This window comes from Chiloscyllium punctatum, chromosome 2 (assembly GCF_047496795.1).
Source record: "Chiloscyllium punctatum isolate Juve2018m chromosome 2, sChiPun1.3, whole genome shotgun sequence".
NCBI classification, from domain to species: Eukaryota; Metazoa; Chordata; class Chondrichthyes; order Orectolobiformes; family Hemiscylliidae; genus Chiloscyllium; species Chiloscyllium punctatum.
In genome coordinates, this window is record NC_092740.1 from 31,708,536 (window position 1) to 31,722,680 (window position 14,145).

Genomic DNA, 14,145 nt, shown 5'->3' on the forward strand with positions numbered 1-14,145 from the left:
AGCATGGAGCTACTTCTTTGGGTCCAGCAGCTTCACTACTGACTGCCTGCTAAAACCAAACCAAACCCAACCAGAGACAAGCTGAACTGGGAGAACTGGCCACTCCCCTTTCATTGCACAAGTGTTTTTTTAAAACTTAAAACCTTCTTAAAGTCGATTGACCTGACATTTCAGAGCCTGTGTCTTTACAACCTACTGAAAACAAAAACCGAGGACAACAGAACCTTGTTAAAGGAGCAGCATCATCACATCCTGCATACCCAGATCCTGTCTTGTTTTCCAGTGCATCTGTTATACACTCGAAAGCTTCCTGCTGCACACAAAACAAAATGTTCAAGATGGAGAGGGTGAAAAATTTGCACTAAACGTGCTATAACTTTGGTGAAAAATTTGTGGAAACCTTGGAAATATAGGGCAAATATCTGCTTCTGCCATTTCTCTTCAGTTTTCTCTGCTCTTGAGTTTTACTTATGACGGGTGATGGGAAAAATGTGCAATTTTATTCTTTTATCTTCAATTGGAAGCTGTGGATTTTAGCTGTTGAGAAGCACTGTTTTGGAATTCTTAAGAGCTGCAGATGCTGGAATCCAAGGTAGGTAAGCAGGAGGCTGAAAGAACACAGCAAGCCAGGCAGCATCAGGTGATGGAGACATCAACACCTGCCAGCATTCCACCCTCCTCACCTCCGTCCAGGGCCCCAAACGTCCAGTGAGACAGAGGTTCACCTGACTCTCCACCCATGTAGGTTACTGTATCCGGTGCTCCTGATGTGGTTTTCTTTACATCAGGGAGACCAAATGCAAACTAAGGGAACATTTTGCCGAGCATCTCAGCCGGGCCGGCAGGGGCCAACCTGACCTCCCACTCATTGCCCATTTTAATTCCCCTTCCCTTTCCCTTTCCGACATGACCATCCTTGCACTCCTCCATTGCCACAGCGAATCAGACTGCAAATCGAAGGAACACCACCTCATCTTCCGCTTGGGCAGCCTACAGTCCGGAGGACTCAACATTGACCTCTCCAATTTCAAATAACCTGCCTTCCCATCCACCAACTCCCTTCCCAGCCCCTACCCCCCCTTCCGTTCCTCTCATTGATCCTTCTAGCCACCAAACAGATTCATTCCTCCCATCGACCAATCGGGTCGTACCCTCTACCTGTGTTCATCTATCCCCACCTCACCACCCTGCCCCCGCAACCCACTTTATCTGCAGCTCCCCTTACATCCACCCCCAATCCCGAAGAAGGGTTACACCTGAAATGTTGACTTCTCCACCTCCTGAGGCTGCCTGGCTTGCTGTGTTCTTCCAGCCTCCTGCTTGTCTACCGAGAAGAACTGTTTTAGCAGAATTACAGATTAACTCAGTGGAAATGATACACTTAAATATATTTTTGTATTGTGTTTCTCACCTTCTCATCCCCACTTAGCAGGTACTGATCAATGGGGTTAGATTTCTCATTTGAGAACTGCTGCAATATTTCAATTTCCTGCTTCACTTCCTTGTCCAGCCTCCTTTTACGTGCTGTCTTTGTCTCATTGCGTTTTTCCCAGGGAGTGAGAAATGCTGCAATTATACAAGGACATTGTGTCTTACTTCATGATTAAAATATCAAACATGTGCTCACAAGATTTTAATTTACTCTTTTCAGAGGATGGGAGCATCGTTGGCTAAACCAGCATTTGTTACACATTCCTAACTCCTCTTGGAAAGGGTTTTTTGCGCATAAGAAAGTAGTGCTGAACCAACTTCATGAATCACCACAGTTCCTGTGCTGAAGGAACACCTACAGAGCTGCAGGAAAGGGAAATCTAGGACTTTGACCAAGCAATAGTGAAGGAACAATAGAACCAAAGTTATACACCATGGAAACAGACCCTTCGGTCCAACTCATCCATGCCGACCAGATATCCTAAACTGATCTAGTCTCATTTGCCAGCATTTGGCCCATATCCTTCTAAATCTTTCCTATTTGTATATCCACCCAGATGCCTTTTAAATGTTATCATTGTACCAGCCTCCACCATCTCCACTGGCAGCTCAATCCATATACTCATCGCCCTCTGCGTGAAAAGTTGCCCCTGAGGTCCCTTTTAAATCCTTCCTGTCTCACTTTGCACCCATGCCCTCTAGTTTCGGACTCCCCTACTCTGGCAAAAAAGACTGTGGCTATTCACCCTATCCATGCCCTTCAATGATTTTATAAACCTCTATAAGGTCACCTCTAAACCTCTGACATTTCACGGAAAATAGTTTATTCAGCCTCTCCACGTAGCTCAACCCTCAAATCCTGGCAACATCCTTGTAAATCATTTCTGAACACTTTCAAGTCTAACAACATCTTTCCTATCGCAGGGAGACTAGAAATAGTGTGCATTGTTCATGGCGCTGCTAAGGCTCCTGAATTGGCAGTCTTATTCTTCAAAGATTAGCTCCCTTGCTGGGCAACATTTCTGTGGATGTGGTTTCATTGGTTTCTTACATAATTGGCCACGATTCAATAACAAACACAGAGAATGCTGCAGAAACTCTGCAGGTCTGGCTGTAACTGGAGAGAGAAACAGTGTTGATGTTTCAAGTCTGGCATGACTTCTTCAGAACTATTTAATGTTGCCTTTTGATGGTGATTGTACGAAGACTACCTGACTTTAAAGAACAAAGGAACAAGAGTCACATGAGACTCAAAAGGTTAAGTCTGTTTCTCTCTTCACAGATGCTGCTTAGACCTGCTGAATTTCTCCAGCATTCTGTGTTTGTTTCACATTTCCAGAATGTGCAGTATTTTGCTTTTATTCTAACTTTTAACGTCATTTCATTTTATACCTGACTGCTACTGATTTTCCGTTTATGCTCCAAATGGAACAGTCTACTCCATATACATTATCTGCATTTTGCAATATTTTAATTGTTATTCTTTCAATATTGTTTTCTCTGAATGAAAGCAAACTGAATGCTGGTCAAACAGTATTCAGAATTACTACAGAACTGTTTCAACATTAGATTTTTACTCTATTTCTAAAGATTATCTCAAAGTTACAAAAGGTAAGGTCCAGTCTCCTTTTGCAATATCCTAAGGTGTCTCATAGATGGCATGGTTTATGTTCATTCTAAATAGCTATCTTGTAGTATTCCCGACCTGCATATAACACTCACATTTGCAGCATGGTATGGAATATCTTTACCTCCTGATCCTTTCGTATCTCTTTCTTTTTTCTTCTTGGCCAGAAGTTCTTTGTAGAGATTGTCTTTTGAGTTGTAAGGGAAGACATTTAAGGAAAATTTGTCTTTGTATGTGGGTCTGATCCGTTCCTTTATTGATCCACTATTCAGGTTCCAGATCACAAGGTGATCTCTTTCCATAAAAAGAAATAAGCATTACGTTTACATTTTCTTTGAAGATAAGAGTCCTTTATGAATTTTGTTTACACAGAATATAATTACTACAGAGGTGGAACAAAACTATTCCACATTTATTCTCTAACTTGTTATGTCATAATTCCTTCCCATTTAGCAACTTCCTTGAAAAATAAATGTAACTTTCCAAGTCATTATTAGAACTCAATCTAGCTTTATTGCAAAGGTTTGCACAACAATAGGATGACAAATGTTCCAAACTGTCCTAAATAGTCTAGGCCGGAAACAATGGGTTAGAGTGTAAGTATTTTCTAGAGCAGATGGAACTTGAAACCAGGCCTCCTGATTCACGGGTAGAGACACTACCATTGCACCACAAGAGCTCTATTCGTGGATTAGATTGTATGCTTCCCCATCAATGGTTAGAATGCAGCATGAGCATGAAAAATGTTGGAGTCCTGTCTCCAACAAACAAGCATTGGTTCCAGTGGCGCAGACATTAGGATTGTGGTGGCCGGGATTGGTGATGGGGAGGTGGAATTGTGGTGCAGGGTGTGCGGGCTATGATTTGCAGTTCAATCCAGGCCTTTATTGTTCCACCTACCTAGTTTAAAACTCTTCTCCTCAATAATAAATCTTAAGACCTTTTTTGGGTTAAATTAAACAACTGCTTTTTAATAATTCTACAAATGTGCACAGCATATTGCATATCTTCCTTGCACAGCTTGCAAAACTCTGATGAAAGTTAAGGAATGAGAAATATCCTGACCACCTCAAGCAAATAGAACAGAAAAGATGTAACATTGTGAAGAGGAGGTGAAAACAAAATATCCCATTCCAAAGAAGGTTATCTAACAGAATCTGACATTTACCTTTTGTTCCAGTTACCTTTGGTGTACAAAGGTCTAGTATGTCACAGACAGAAGACATTCAAAGTCACATTTCCATGAGGAAGTACAGCTATCATTGGATTACATCTTGTACATCACTGGGGGAAGTAAATACTTTGGCACCTTTCATCCTTTGCAAACATTATATTTTAAAGTATATGTTACCTAGGAAGTGTGTTTTTACCTGTATTCAGATAACCCTAGCAGCAGATCTCCTGGCAAAATTCTATATTCATGCTTAGGACAGGGGATAATATACAGGCCAGTCAATTTCCTCGAGAACCTTTTTTTCAGCAGATCATACATTACGAGTGTCTGAAGCAAAGAAAATAATAGTATTGATAAAATTTTAACATCTGCATCTGCACCTGCACAGGGTGCAGGTTTACCAGTCGGTAGAAATTTTTTGAAGGCAAATTGAGCTATGAAGAAAATAGAAAGTACAATATTTTAATATTTATCTTTTCTGCTAATTGATAAAGTGGAGGGAACTATCCATAGCCTTTCTAGGCAATGAATGGACTGTATGTATTTGTGGCAATTCCTATTTTTTCTGATAGTTATTGTTTGATTTTGACTGCAGAACGAAAGTTAATTCAATGAGACATGAGTTTAAGACATAGGAGCAGAAGTAGGTCATTTAGCTCATCAGTTCTGGTCTGCCATTCAATGAGATAATGGTTAATTTGACAAACCTCAATTCCACTTTTCTGCCTTTTCCCCACATGCTTTAATGCCTTTACAGATTAAAAATTTCAGACTTAAGTATATGGAATAACCCAATCTGTACAGCTGCCTGCAATTAAAAGAAATCCACAAATGATCTACCCTTTGAGAGAATAAAATTCTCATCTTTTATCAATGGGCGACTGCTGACTCTTAAATGATCCCACTAGAGGAAATGACCTCCTAGCATCTACCCTGTGAAGTCCCCTATGAGCTTCAATAGGGTCTCCTCTTATTCTTCTAAACTCCAATGAGTACAATCCCAACCTACTCAACTTCTCCTCATACAAAATTCCTCTATTTCCAGAATCAATTAAATTAAACTTTACTGGACCTGCTCCAATGGCAAAATATCTTTCCTGAGATAAAGGGACCAAAACCATTTCCTACTATTCTAGGGTTGATCTAACTAGTACTTTGTATAGGTTTCGTAACATTCCCTGTTGTTTCACTGAAATACTTGCCATCCCCACTATCTGCTGAATTTGTGTGTTAGCTTTTCATGAACAAGGACCAGAAAATCCCTCCCTGTTGCAGATTTCCACAGTGTTTCTCCAATTAAATAATATTGAACTCCGCTATGTTCCAAATACAATGCAGGGCCTTATATTTTCTCAGACTATATTCCATCTGTAAAGAGTATGGACTTAACCCATCCATAATCCATCTGTGGAATCTTTGTGTTATTCTCACCACTTACCCTCATTCATAGTACATTCATTTCCTTCAAAGTCATCAATATATATTGTAAATAATCATGACGCATGTAGCACACCATATTTGCAGGTTGCCATCCTGAAAGTGTGCCCCTTATCACAAATCTCTGCCTTCTATTGGTTAGGTAATCCTCTATCCATGCTATTGTCCTATCCCACCCAATACACTGGGCTCATATCTTACTAAGTAGCTTATGCAGCTACCTTATTGAACATTCTTTAGAAATCTAAATGTATTACATCGACTGGTTCCCCATTATCTATCCTGCATACTACTTCCTCAAAGAATTCTAATAAAGTTTTCAGACCTAATTTCCCTTTCATGACTGCTTTTTGACTGCTTGATTATATTATGCATTTCTAAACACTCTGATATCAGAACTTCTCAAATAGACTGTAACATTTTTTCTCAATGACAGATATTAAGTTAACTAGTCTATAGTTACCTGCTTTTTGTCTCCCTCCCATTTTGCTTAATGGCAATCTTCTGGGACTTTTCCAGAGTCTAAAGTTTCTTGGAATATTACTAACAGTGCATTCACTACCTCTGTGACTAATTTCTTTAAAATTCAGGGGACTTATCAGTCTTTAGTCCCATTAGTTTCCTAGTATGTTATCTCCATTGATAGTTATTGTATTATTTCTCCCCATTCCTTGATAATTTAATATTTTTAGAATGTTCTTCATGTCTTCTACCACAAAGACTGACACAAAGTATTTATTCAACTCCTCTGTCATTTCCTGTTTCTCCATTATTATTTCCATAGCCTCTTCTCCAAGTGGCCTATGTTCACTTAGACATTTCTCTTTCTTTGTATATATGTAAATAAGCTCCTAGTATGTGTTTTAATGTTACATGCTAGTTTGTCATCAAAGGTTATTTCCCCCCTCCATCTTTGTTTATCTTTTGTTGGTTTTTGAAACTTCCCCAATCCTCTTGCTTGCCAGAAACCTTTACCACATTGTATTTTTATCTTTCAATTTGATGCTATCCGTACCTTCCTTAATTAACCATTGTTGGTTTATACTCTTCCTAAAATCCTTCTTTGTCACTTGGATTTATCCCTTTTGTGAATTAAGGATTATTTTCTTAAACATCTGCTAATGTTCATCAACCATGTTTTCTGAGCTGGTGATGTAGTTTAAAAATAAGGATCTAAGTTAAGAATTTATTTTCACCAAACGTTGTTAACCTGTGTACCCCAGAGACTAGTGCAGCTTGGGTGCAGCTTGGATTATTCAATATATTAAAGGCAGAGTTAGCTATTTGATTGACAAAGGAATCAAAATTTTTGGCAGTCCCAGAGGAATGGAATCAAGTCTACCATCCAGTCAGGTCTGGCCTTGTTCAGTGATGATGGATGGCTTACCCCTGCTCCTAATTCTTGTGTTCTTGTGGAGTAAATTAGACTCAACTTGCATGATAGATGATGGTGTTTATTCAAATTTGCAGTTTTATACTGATTTGAAAGCAGCATCGATTCGTCATTCAATCAACAAATGCATTTCCAAGAAGAAGGACTGATAAAAAATGAATTAAACAGACAGGAACATAAAGTGCAGTTTTGACCATTTTCATAGGTGATAGAAGCAAAGCTGTCTAGTAAAGGCACGTGTTGGATTATTTACATGAGCGCAGAGGAGCTCACACTTTCCAAGAACCCACAAATAATCTGGACTAATGCTTCCCTGAATTCTCCCTCTCCCTGACCAAGTCACCATTTTCCTTTGGTAACTCTGGAGAATTGTATTTGGATGTCATATTGCCATCCATCCTCTTCTGATTTTCATTTCCAAAGATGTCAAAGGAAACAAATATTGGAAAACTGGCTGACTCGCATTATTCAATTTTACACTATTGTCAAAGTCAAGCTATAACCATAGTATGTGTCAGGCCCAGACAGATAGTTCATATAATTTTGCATTGTGACAGAATGGAAAATACCTGAAAAATGGGCCTTGGTGTTTCTGTGAAAGTAGCTGAGCTCTTGTCTGAAAGGATGTAAAGTTTCATATCTCTCACGAGTACAGTGCTTGTTCTTTCAACCAGACCCCGCTCTAACTGGACTGCTCGTCCAATATACTTGGATTTTCTTATGTTCCAAACAGAGATAGCCTCTGCATTTAAGCTCATGCACACTACATACCTACAATAAACACAGAAATAATGTCTTGAAGCAAATAAATCAAAATCAGTAACAATTTACAGAACCTGTTTTACTTACCTCAAAAATAGAATAGAATCCCTACAGTGTGGAAACAGGCCCTTTGCCCAGCAAATCCAAACCAACCCTCTGAAGAGTATCCCAGCCAAACCCATCCCCAAACACTATGGGCAATTTAACATGGCCAATCCACCTAAACTGCACATCTTTGAATAATGGGAGGAAACCCACACAGACACAGGGAGAATGTGCAAACTCCACACAGACAGTCACCCAAGGCTGGAATCAAACCTGGGTCCCTGGTACTGTGAGGCAGCAGTGCTAACCACTGAGCCACTTGCCACCCCTGGTGGGTTTTTTAATTTTTCTGCATGTAGTTAAAAATTAGTCTTCATGCTGTGTATTCTAGGGTCTATTCATAAAGCTGTTCCAGTACAACCACAGTGTCGATAACTAGCCAACAGTGAACATTGGTAACAAAACAGAAATTGCTATAAAGGTTCAGCAGTTCTGGCAGCATCTGTACAGAAAAATCAGAGTTAACATTCCGTATTGAGTGACCCTTCCTCAGAACTGTCTCTTAGTTCAGAGGAAGAATCACTCGACCCAAAATGTTAACTCTGACTTCTCTCCACAAATGCTGCCAGATCTGCTGAGCTTTTATAGCAATTTCTGTTTTTGTTTCTGATTTACAGCATTCCCAGTTGTTTCAGTTTTTATTGAACATTTGTATTGATCTAACAATGCAGAAAATTGCTCAGGTGTGTTCTGCCACAAAATGCAGGATGAATTCAAACCAGCTAATTTCTGCCCTATCAAGCTACTCTCAATCAGCAGTACAGTAGGGGAGACAGTGGCACAGAGATGTTGCTACTACAGCAGTAATTTAGAGATACCAAGTAATTCTTTGGTTTAAGTCACAAAATGATAGCTCGTAGAATTTAAATCCAGTTATTAAATCTGGAATATACGGCTAGCATCTGTCATGGTAACCGTGAAGCTTTTGTCAATGGTCATTTAAAAAAAACTGCTCAGTTACCAATACACTTTATGCAAAGGTACTTAGTACCTTACTAAGTCTGACCTACGTGAGACTCCAGGCCAACAGCAATGTGGTTGATTCTTCACTGTCCTTTGAAATGGCCCACTGTGGGCCATTAGCAGAATTAGACTCTGACAAAATCAGCCACCTCATGGCCTGACATCCCCAAACTCTACCATTAACATCAAGCTAGGGAATCAAACCTGATACAGTCCAGAGTGTGGGAAGGCAACCCAGAAGCAAAACCACCCATACCAAAAATGAGGTATCACCCTGGAGAAACTAAAAATAAGCACTACTTGTGTGTCAAACAGCAAAAAGCAGCAAGTGATAGAGTTAAGACATTCCTTAATAAATGAATCAGATCTAAGGTCTGCAGTCCAGTCACATCAGTGTTTTCTCATGTTCCCTCTTTGCTCTCCCAATTCTTTTTAAGCAATCCTCTTCACTTTCTTTACTCCTCTGGGCCATCTGTTTTTGAGCCTTTGTCTCTACCATAAGCATTATTATTGTTTTTCCTTTATCCAATCCTGTATATTTCTTGATATCCAGGGTTCTCTGGATTCGGTGGTTCTACCTTTTGGCTTTATGGGATCGCGTTGGACTTGTAATCTCACTATTACCCTTTTGAATGTCCTCCACTCCTCTGATGTGAATTTTCTTGGAAATAGCTGCTCCTTGTTCACTTTAGCCAAATCTGATCATATTTTATTAAATTGGACTTTCCCAAATCTAGAGCCTTAATTTCAAACCCTTCTTTGTACCTATCCACAATGGGGAGGCAATGGCCTAGTGGTATTATCACGAGACTGTTAATCCAGAAACCCAGGTAATGTTCTAGGGACCTGCGGTTGAATCCTGTCATGGCAGATGGTGGAATTTGAATTCAACAAAAATCTGGAATTAAGAGTCTAATGATGACTATGAAGTTACAGTTGGAAAAATTCCATCTGGTTCACTAATGTCCTTCAGGGAAGGAAACTGCCATCCTTACCTGGTCTGGCTTACCTGTGACTCCAGACCCACAGCAATGTGGTTGACTCTTAACCACCCTCATTAGGGATGAACAATAAATGTTGGCCTAGCCAGTAATGTCCTCATTCAATGAATAAAAACAAAATTACCCTAAATATTACTGAATTATCGTCACTATCATTGAAATTATCCCCTAGTGCCACCTATTACTTCCCCGGTTTCTTTCTCTTAACTTAGGACCAGCATTCATCCTCTCTTGTACGACCTTTTACATGTTGGCCTAAAAAGATCTCCTGGATACAGATTAAGAATTCTGTCTCCTTTAAGCCTTTCATAATCTGTCTATCAAAGTTAATACTTGGTAAATTTAAATTCCCTTGTATCATTAGTTTATTACGTTTACACTTCTTTGAGATTTGCCCACATATCTATTTTGTCTCTCTCTTTACTGTTTAGAGGGCTTCTAGTCTACCCCAGCAAAGTGATTTCCCCACTTTTAATTTAAGGTCATCCCCTGAATAATAATAAATAATAAAAAAAATTCACAGACTGAATTTAATTTGGTAAAATTTAGATACGATTAGTACAATTAATCCAATTGTGAATGCAGTAACTTTACCCAGGATAGCTTTTCATTGGAGAGATTTTCTCAATCATTTCAATGTTCTTCATATTATTAACACTGATGCTCAATGACTGATCATTGATCTTAGAAGCTAAGTTCCACACCCGCAGGAAATTTTCTCCATTACAGATGGCCAGGCAGAAATGCAGGTCAAGGCATGTCCCTGAAATTAAAAGACATCCATTATTTTACTGGATGCAACATTACATATTTAATGAAATGTTTCTCACATGAGCATTAGAAATAGGAACAGAAGTAGGTCCTAATACTCCTTAAACTTGCTCCATTATTCAAGATTTGGAGATGCCGGTGTTGGACTAGGGTGTACAAAGTTAAAAATCACACAACACCAGGTTATAGTCCAACAGGTTTAATTGGATAGCAGCACTCTGAAAGCTAGTGCTTCCAATTAAACCGTTGGTCTATAACCTGGTGTTGTGTGATTTTTAATTCCATTATTCAATGAGATCATGTTTGATCTTCTATGTCAACTTCACTTCCCTGCTTCATCCCAATATCCTTCAATTCTCATGATATCCAACATCCTCTCTATTTCAGTCTTCAATATACTCAGTCAGCATCCACCAACAGAGGATTACCAGGGAAAGAGTGGGATCGATTAGAGACCAAGGGTATCCCAGTGGATAGAGCCAGTGGACATAGGTGACGTCTTAAGTGAATACTTCTAATCTGCATTCACTGAGGAGAAAGGCATTGCAGCTGGGGATTTAAATTGAAATGGCGAGGTTCTAGAAGATGTTAAGAGTAATAAGGAGTAGGAATAAGATATATGCCAGGCTGCTATGGAAAGTAAAGGAGGAGATTGCTGGAGCTCTGGCAGAGATATTGAAGACCATGTTGCCGCAGGTGAAGTGCAAAATGACCGGAGGAAAGTTAATTTGGTTCTTTTGTTTAAGAAGGGCAGCAGGGATAGGCCAGGTAGTTACAGACCAGTTAGTCTGACAGCACTGACAGGGAAGTTATTGGAAACATTTCTGAGGGATAGGATTAAACAATACTTGGAAAGGCATGGATTGATCAATGATAGTTAACAAGATTTGTTAGAGGGAAGCCCCGTCTGACCAATTTAATTGAGTTTTTTTGAAAAGGTGACAAAACATATTGTTGAGGGTAGTGTTGTTGATGTAGTTTACATGGATTTCAGTAAGGTCTTTGACAAGGTATCACATGGAAGGCTGGTCAAAATGGGAAGAGCACATGGGATCCAAGCAAGTTGGCAAACTGGATCCAAAACTGGTAAAAGGGTGATGTTGGAGGGTGTTTTTGTGACTGGAAGCTTTTGATCAGCAGTGTACCATAGTGATCGGTGCTGGGACCCTTGCTGTTTGTTACATACATTAACAACATGGATGTGAACGTAGAAGGTATAATTAATACGTTTGCAGATAACTCAAAAATTGATGATATTGTTGATAGTAAGCGGAATAGCCTCAGATTAACAGGTTTGTAATTACCTGGACTGTAGTCTGATAGCTGATAAACTGGGTACATCAATGGCAGACAGAATTTAATCCCAATCCAAATATGATGCATTTTGGGAGTTCTAAAAAGGGAAGGCTATACACAGTGAAAAGTAGACCAGTACGGAGGAACAAAGGGACCTTGATTAAGGTGTCAGCACAGGTAGATAGGGTGGTGAAGAAGGGATATGGGATTTTTGCTTTCATTAGCCAGGCTGTAGAATATAAGAGTGAGGAAGTCATGTTACAACTTTGTAAAGGATCATTAAGGCCACAGATTGAGTACTGTGTGCAGTTCTCTTCACCACACTATTGGCAGGATATAATGCACTGGAGAATGTGCAGAGGAGCTTCACCAGTATATTGCTTGGGATGAAAAGAGTCAGTTATGAAGAAAGAATGGACAGGATGGGTTTGTTTTCCTTGGAGCAGAAGAGACTGAGTATCTGACTGAGGTATATAAAATGATGAGAGCCATAGACTGTGGGAATGTCTTCCTCAAGGCAAATGTATCTAAGACCAAAAAGCATTGTTTTAAGGTGAGGAGTAAGTGGTTGAAAGGGAATCTGATGAAAATATTTTTTCATCCGGAGTTTGGAATGTGCTACCAGAGAGTGTGGTGGAGGCAGCTAGTCTCAAAACATTCAAGAAGCATCTGGATGGCTATTTACAATGTCAAGGCATTATAGGTTACGGGCCAAGTGCAGAGGAATAGGATTAGTGTACCTTGGCGTTCATTGATCAGCATTGACATGATGGACTGAAGGGCCTGTTTCTATCCTCTATGATTCTATCATCCTGGTGAATCTCCTCTGCACACTCTCCAGCGAAATCACATCCTTCCTATAGTGTAGTGACCAGAACTGCATACAGTACTTGAGCTGTGCCTAACCAATTTCTTGTACAGTCTCACCATAATCACCCTGTTCTTATAATCTATGCCTCAACTGATAAAGGAAAGTATTCCATATACCTTCTGAGCAATCCTATAACCTGCCCCGCAACCTTCAGGGATCTGTGGACAAGAACTACAAGATCCCTTTTTCTCTGAGCTTCCGAGTGAGTGAAGGAATTTCTCCTCATCTCTGAGATAATGGTGTGACCCCTGATTCTGAGATGATGCCCTCTGGTCCTAGTCTCTCCCACAAGGGAAATAATATTTCTGCATCTACCCTGTAAAGTCCCCGAAAAATCTTGCTTGCCTCCGATCACTGTTGAAGAGAACTTGGCCAAGTGTTTGTGGTCTTCAGTTTCTAGGTTCCAGGAGACAATCTCAGTGATGTTCATTTTAAACGAGCTGCACAGTGCTAATATGTGAGAACCCACATGATTAACAGACAGGACAGAAAGATGATGATCACAACAGCCTTTCACTGTGCGGATGTAAGCAAAATTCTTCACACCAAATAATTCAATGTGGAGCACTTCACACAATCTTGAGGACGGATATCTGGAATTATATTTCAAGGGAGAAAAATAAATTAAAACACAACAAAGAACCATGGATAGTGGAAATCTGAAACAAAAAATCACTGGAGAAACTCAGCAAGTCTGGAAGTATCGATGGAGAGAAAACATTGTGAGTTGAGTCACCCTTCTTCGGAACTGGTTCTGTTTGTTTTCTCTCCACAGATGGTGCCAAACTTGCTGAGTTTCTCTGACAATTTCTGTTTTTGTTGAAAGAATAATTAATCTGTAGTTGAATGCTACCTATAAATCTATAGAGTGGCTTCAATTAAGGGGTTTCAGAGTCTTTAAAATCCAGGTTATGCACTAAAAGCTTGAAATTACGATCTTGTTTCATAGCTGCAGGATTCAAATTATAGAGCATTTGAAGTTAATTACCAATGAGTAATCTGCATGTAAGACTAAATGATCAGCCCACAATTTTTTTTTATATGTTATGGACAATTACATGACTGACCAGCTTTTCCTGCCAGAATTGCTTAATTTTACCTGGAAATTCATGGGACTGGCAACTGCATTTTTATGACACATGCTTTTAATGCACAAAGTTACCCAAAAGAAGAATGATTTTATAATGCTGTCCCCTTTATGTTGGCCACATATTTAACTTCTAAGCAAGTTACTTCAAGTGAATCATTTGAAATTCAAATTTGGTTCTTTAGCAACAATTTTGACAAACACTAATTTCACTCATTTTTTGGCAA

General features: G+C 39.5%; 1 protein-coding gene across 3 annotated transcripts in view; it reads right to left on the bottom strand.

The window, feature by feature from the left end:
- The window catches only part of LOC140495709 (uncharacterized), a 109,788-nt gene that overhangs the window by 14,934 nt on the left and 80,709 nt on the right, over positions 1-14,145 (bottom strand). For all 3 annotated transcript variants that reach the window (XM_072594728.1, XM_072594738.1, XM_072594717.1), the window contains 6 exons: positions 13,177-13,424; positions 10,488-10,656; positions 7,632-7,833; positions 4,429-4,559; positions 3,183-3,352; positions 1,412-1,566 (listed from right to left, as the gene is read on the bottom strand). In XM_072594728.1, the coding sequence (XP_072450829.1) occupies positions 1,412-1,566; positions 3,183-3,352; positions 4,429-4,559; positions 7,632-7,833; positions 10,488-10,656; positions 13,177-13,424 (1,075 nt within the window). The remainder of the gene's footprint in view (positions 1-1,411; positions 1,567-3,182; positions 3,353-4,428; positions 4,560-7,631; positions 7,834-10,487; positions 10,657-13,176; positions 13,425-14,145) is intronic.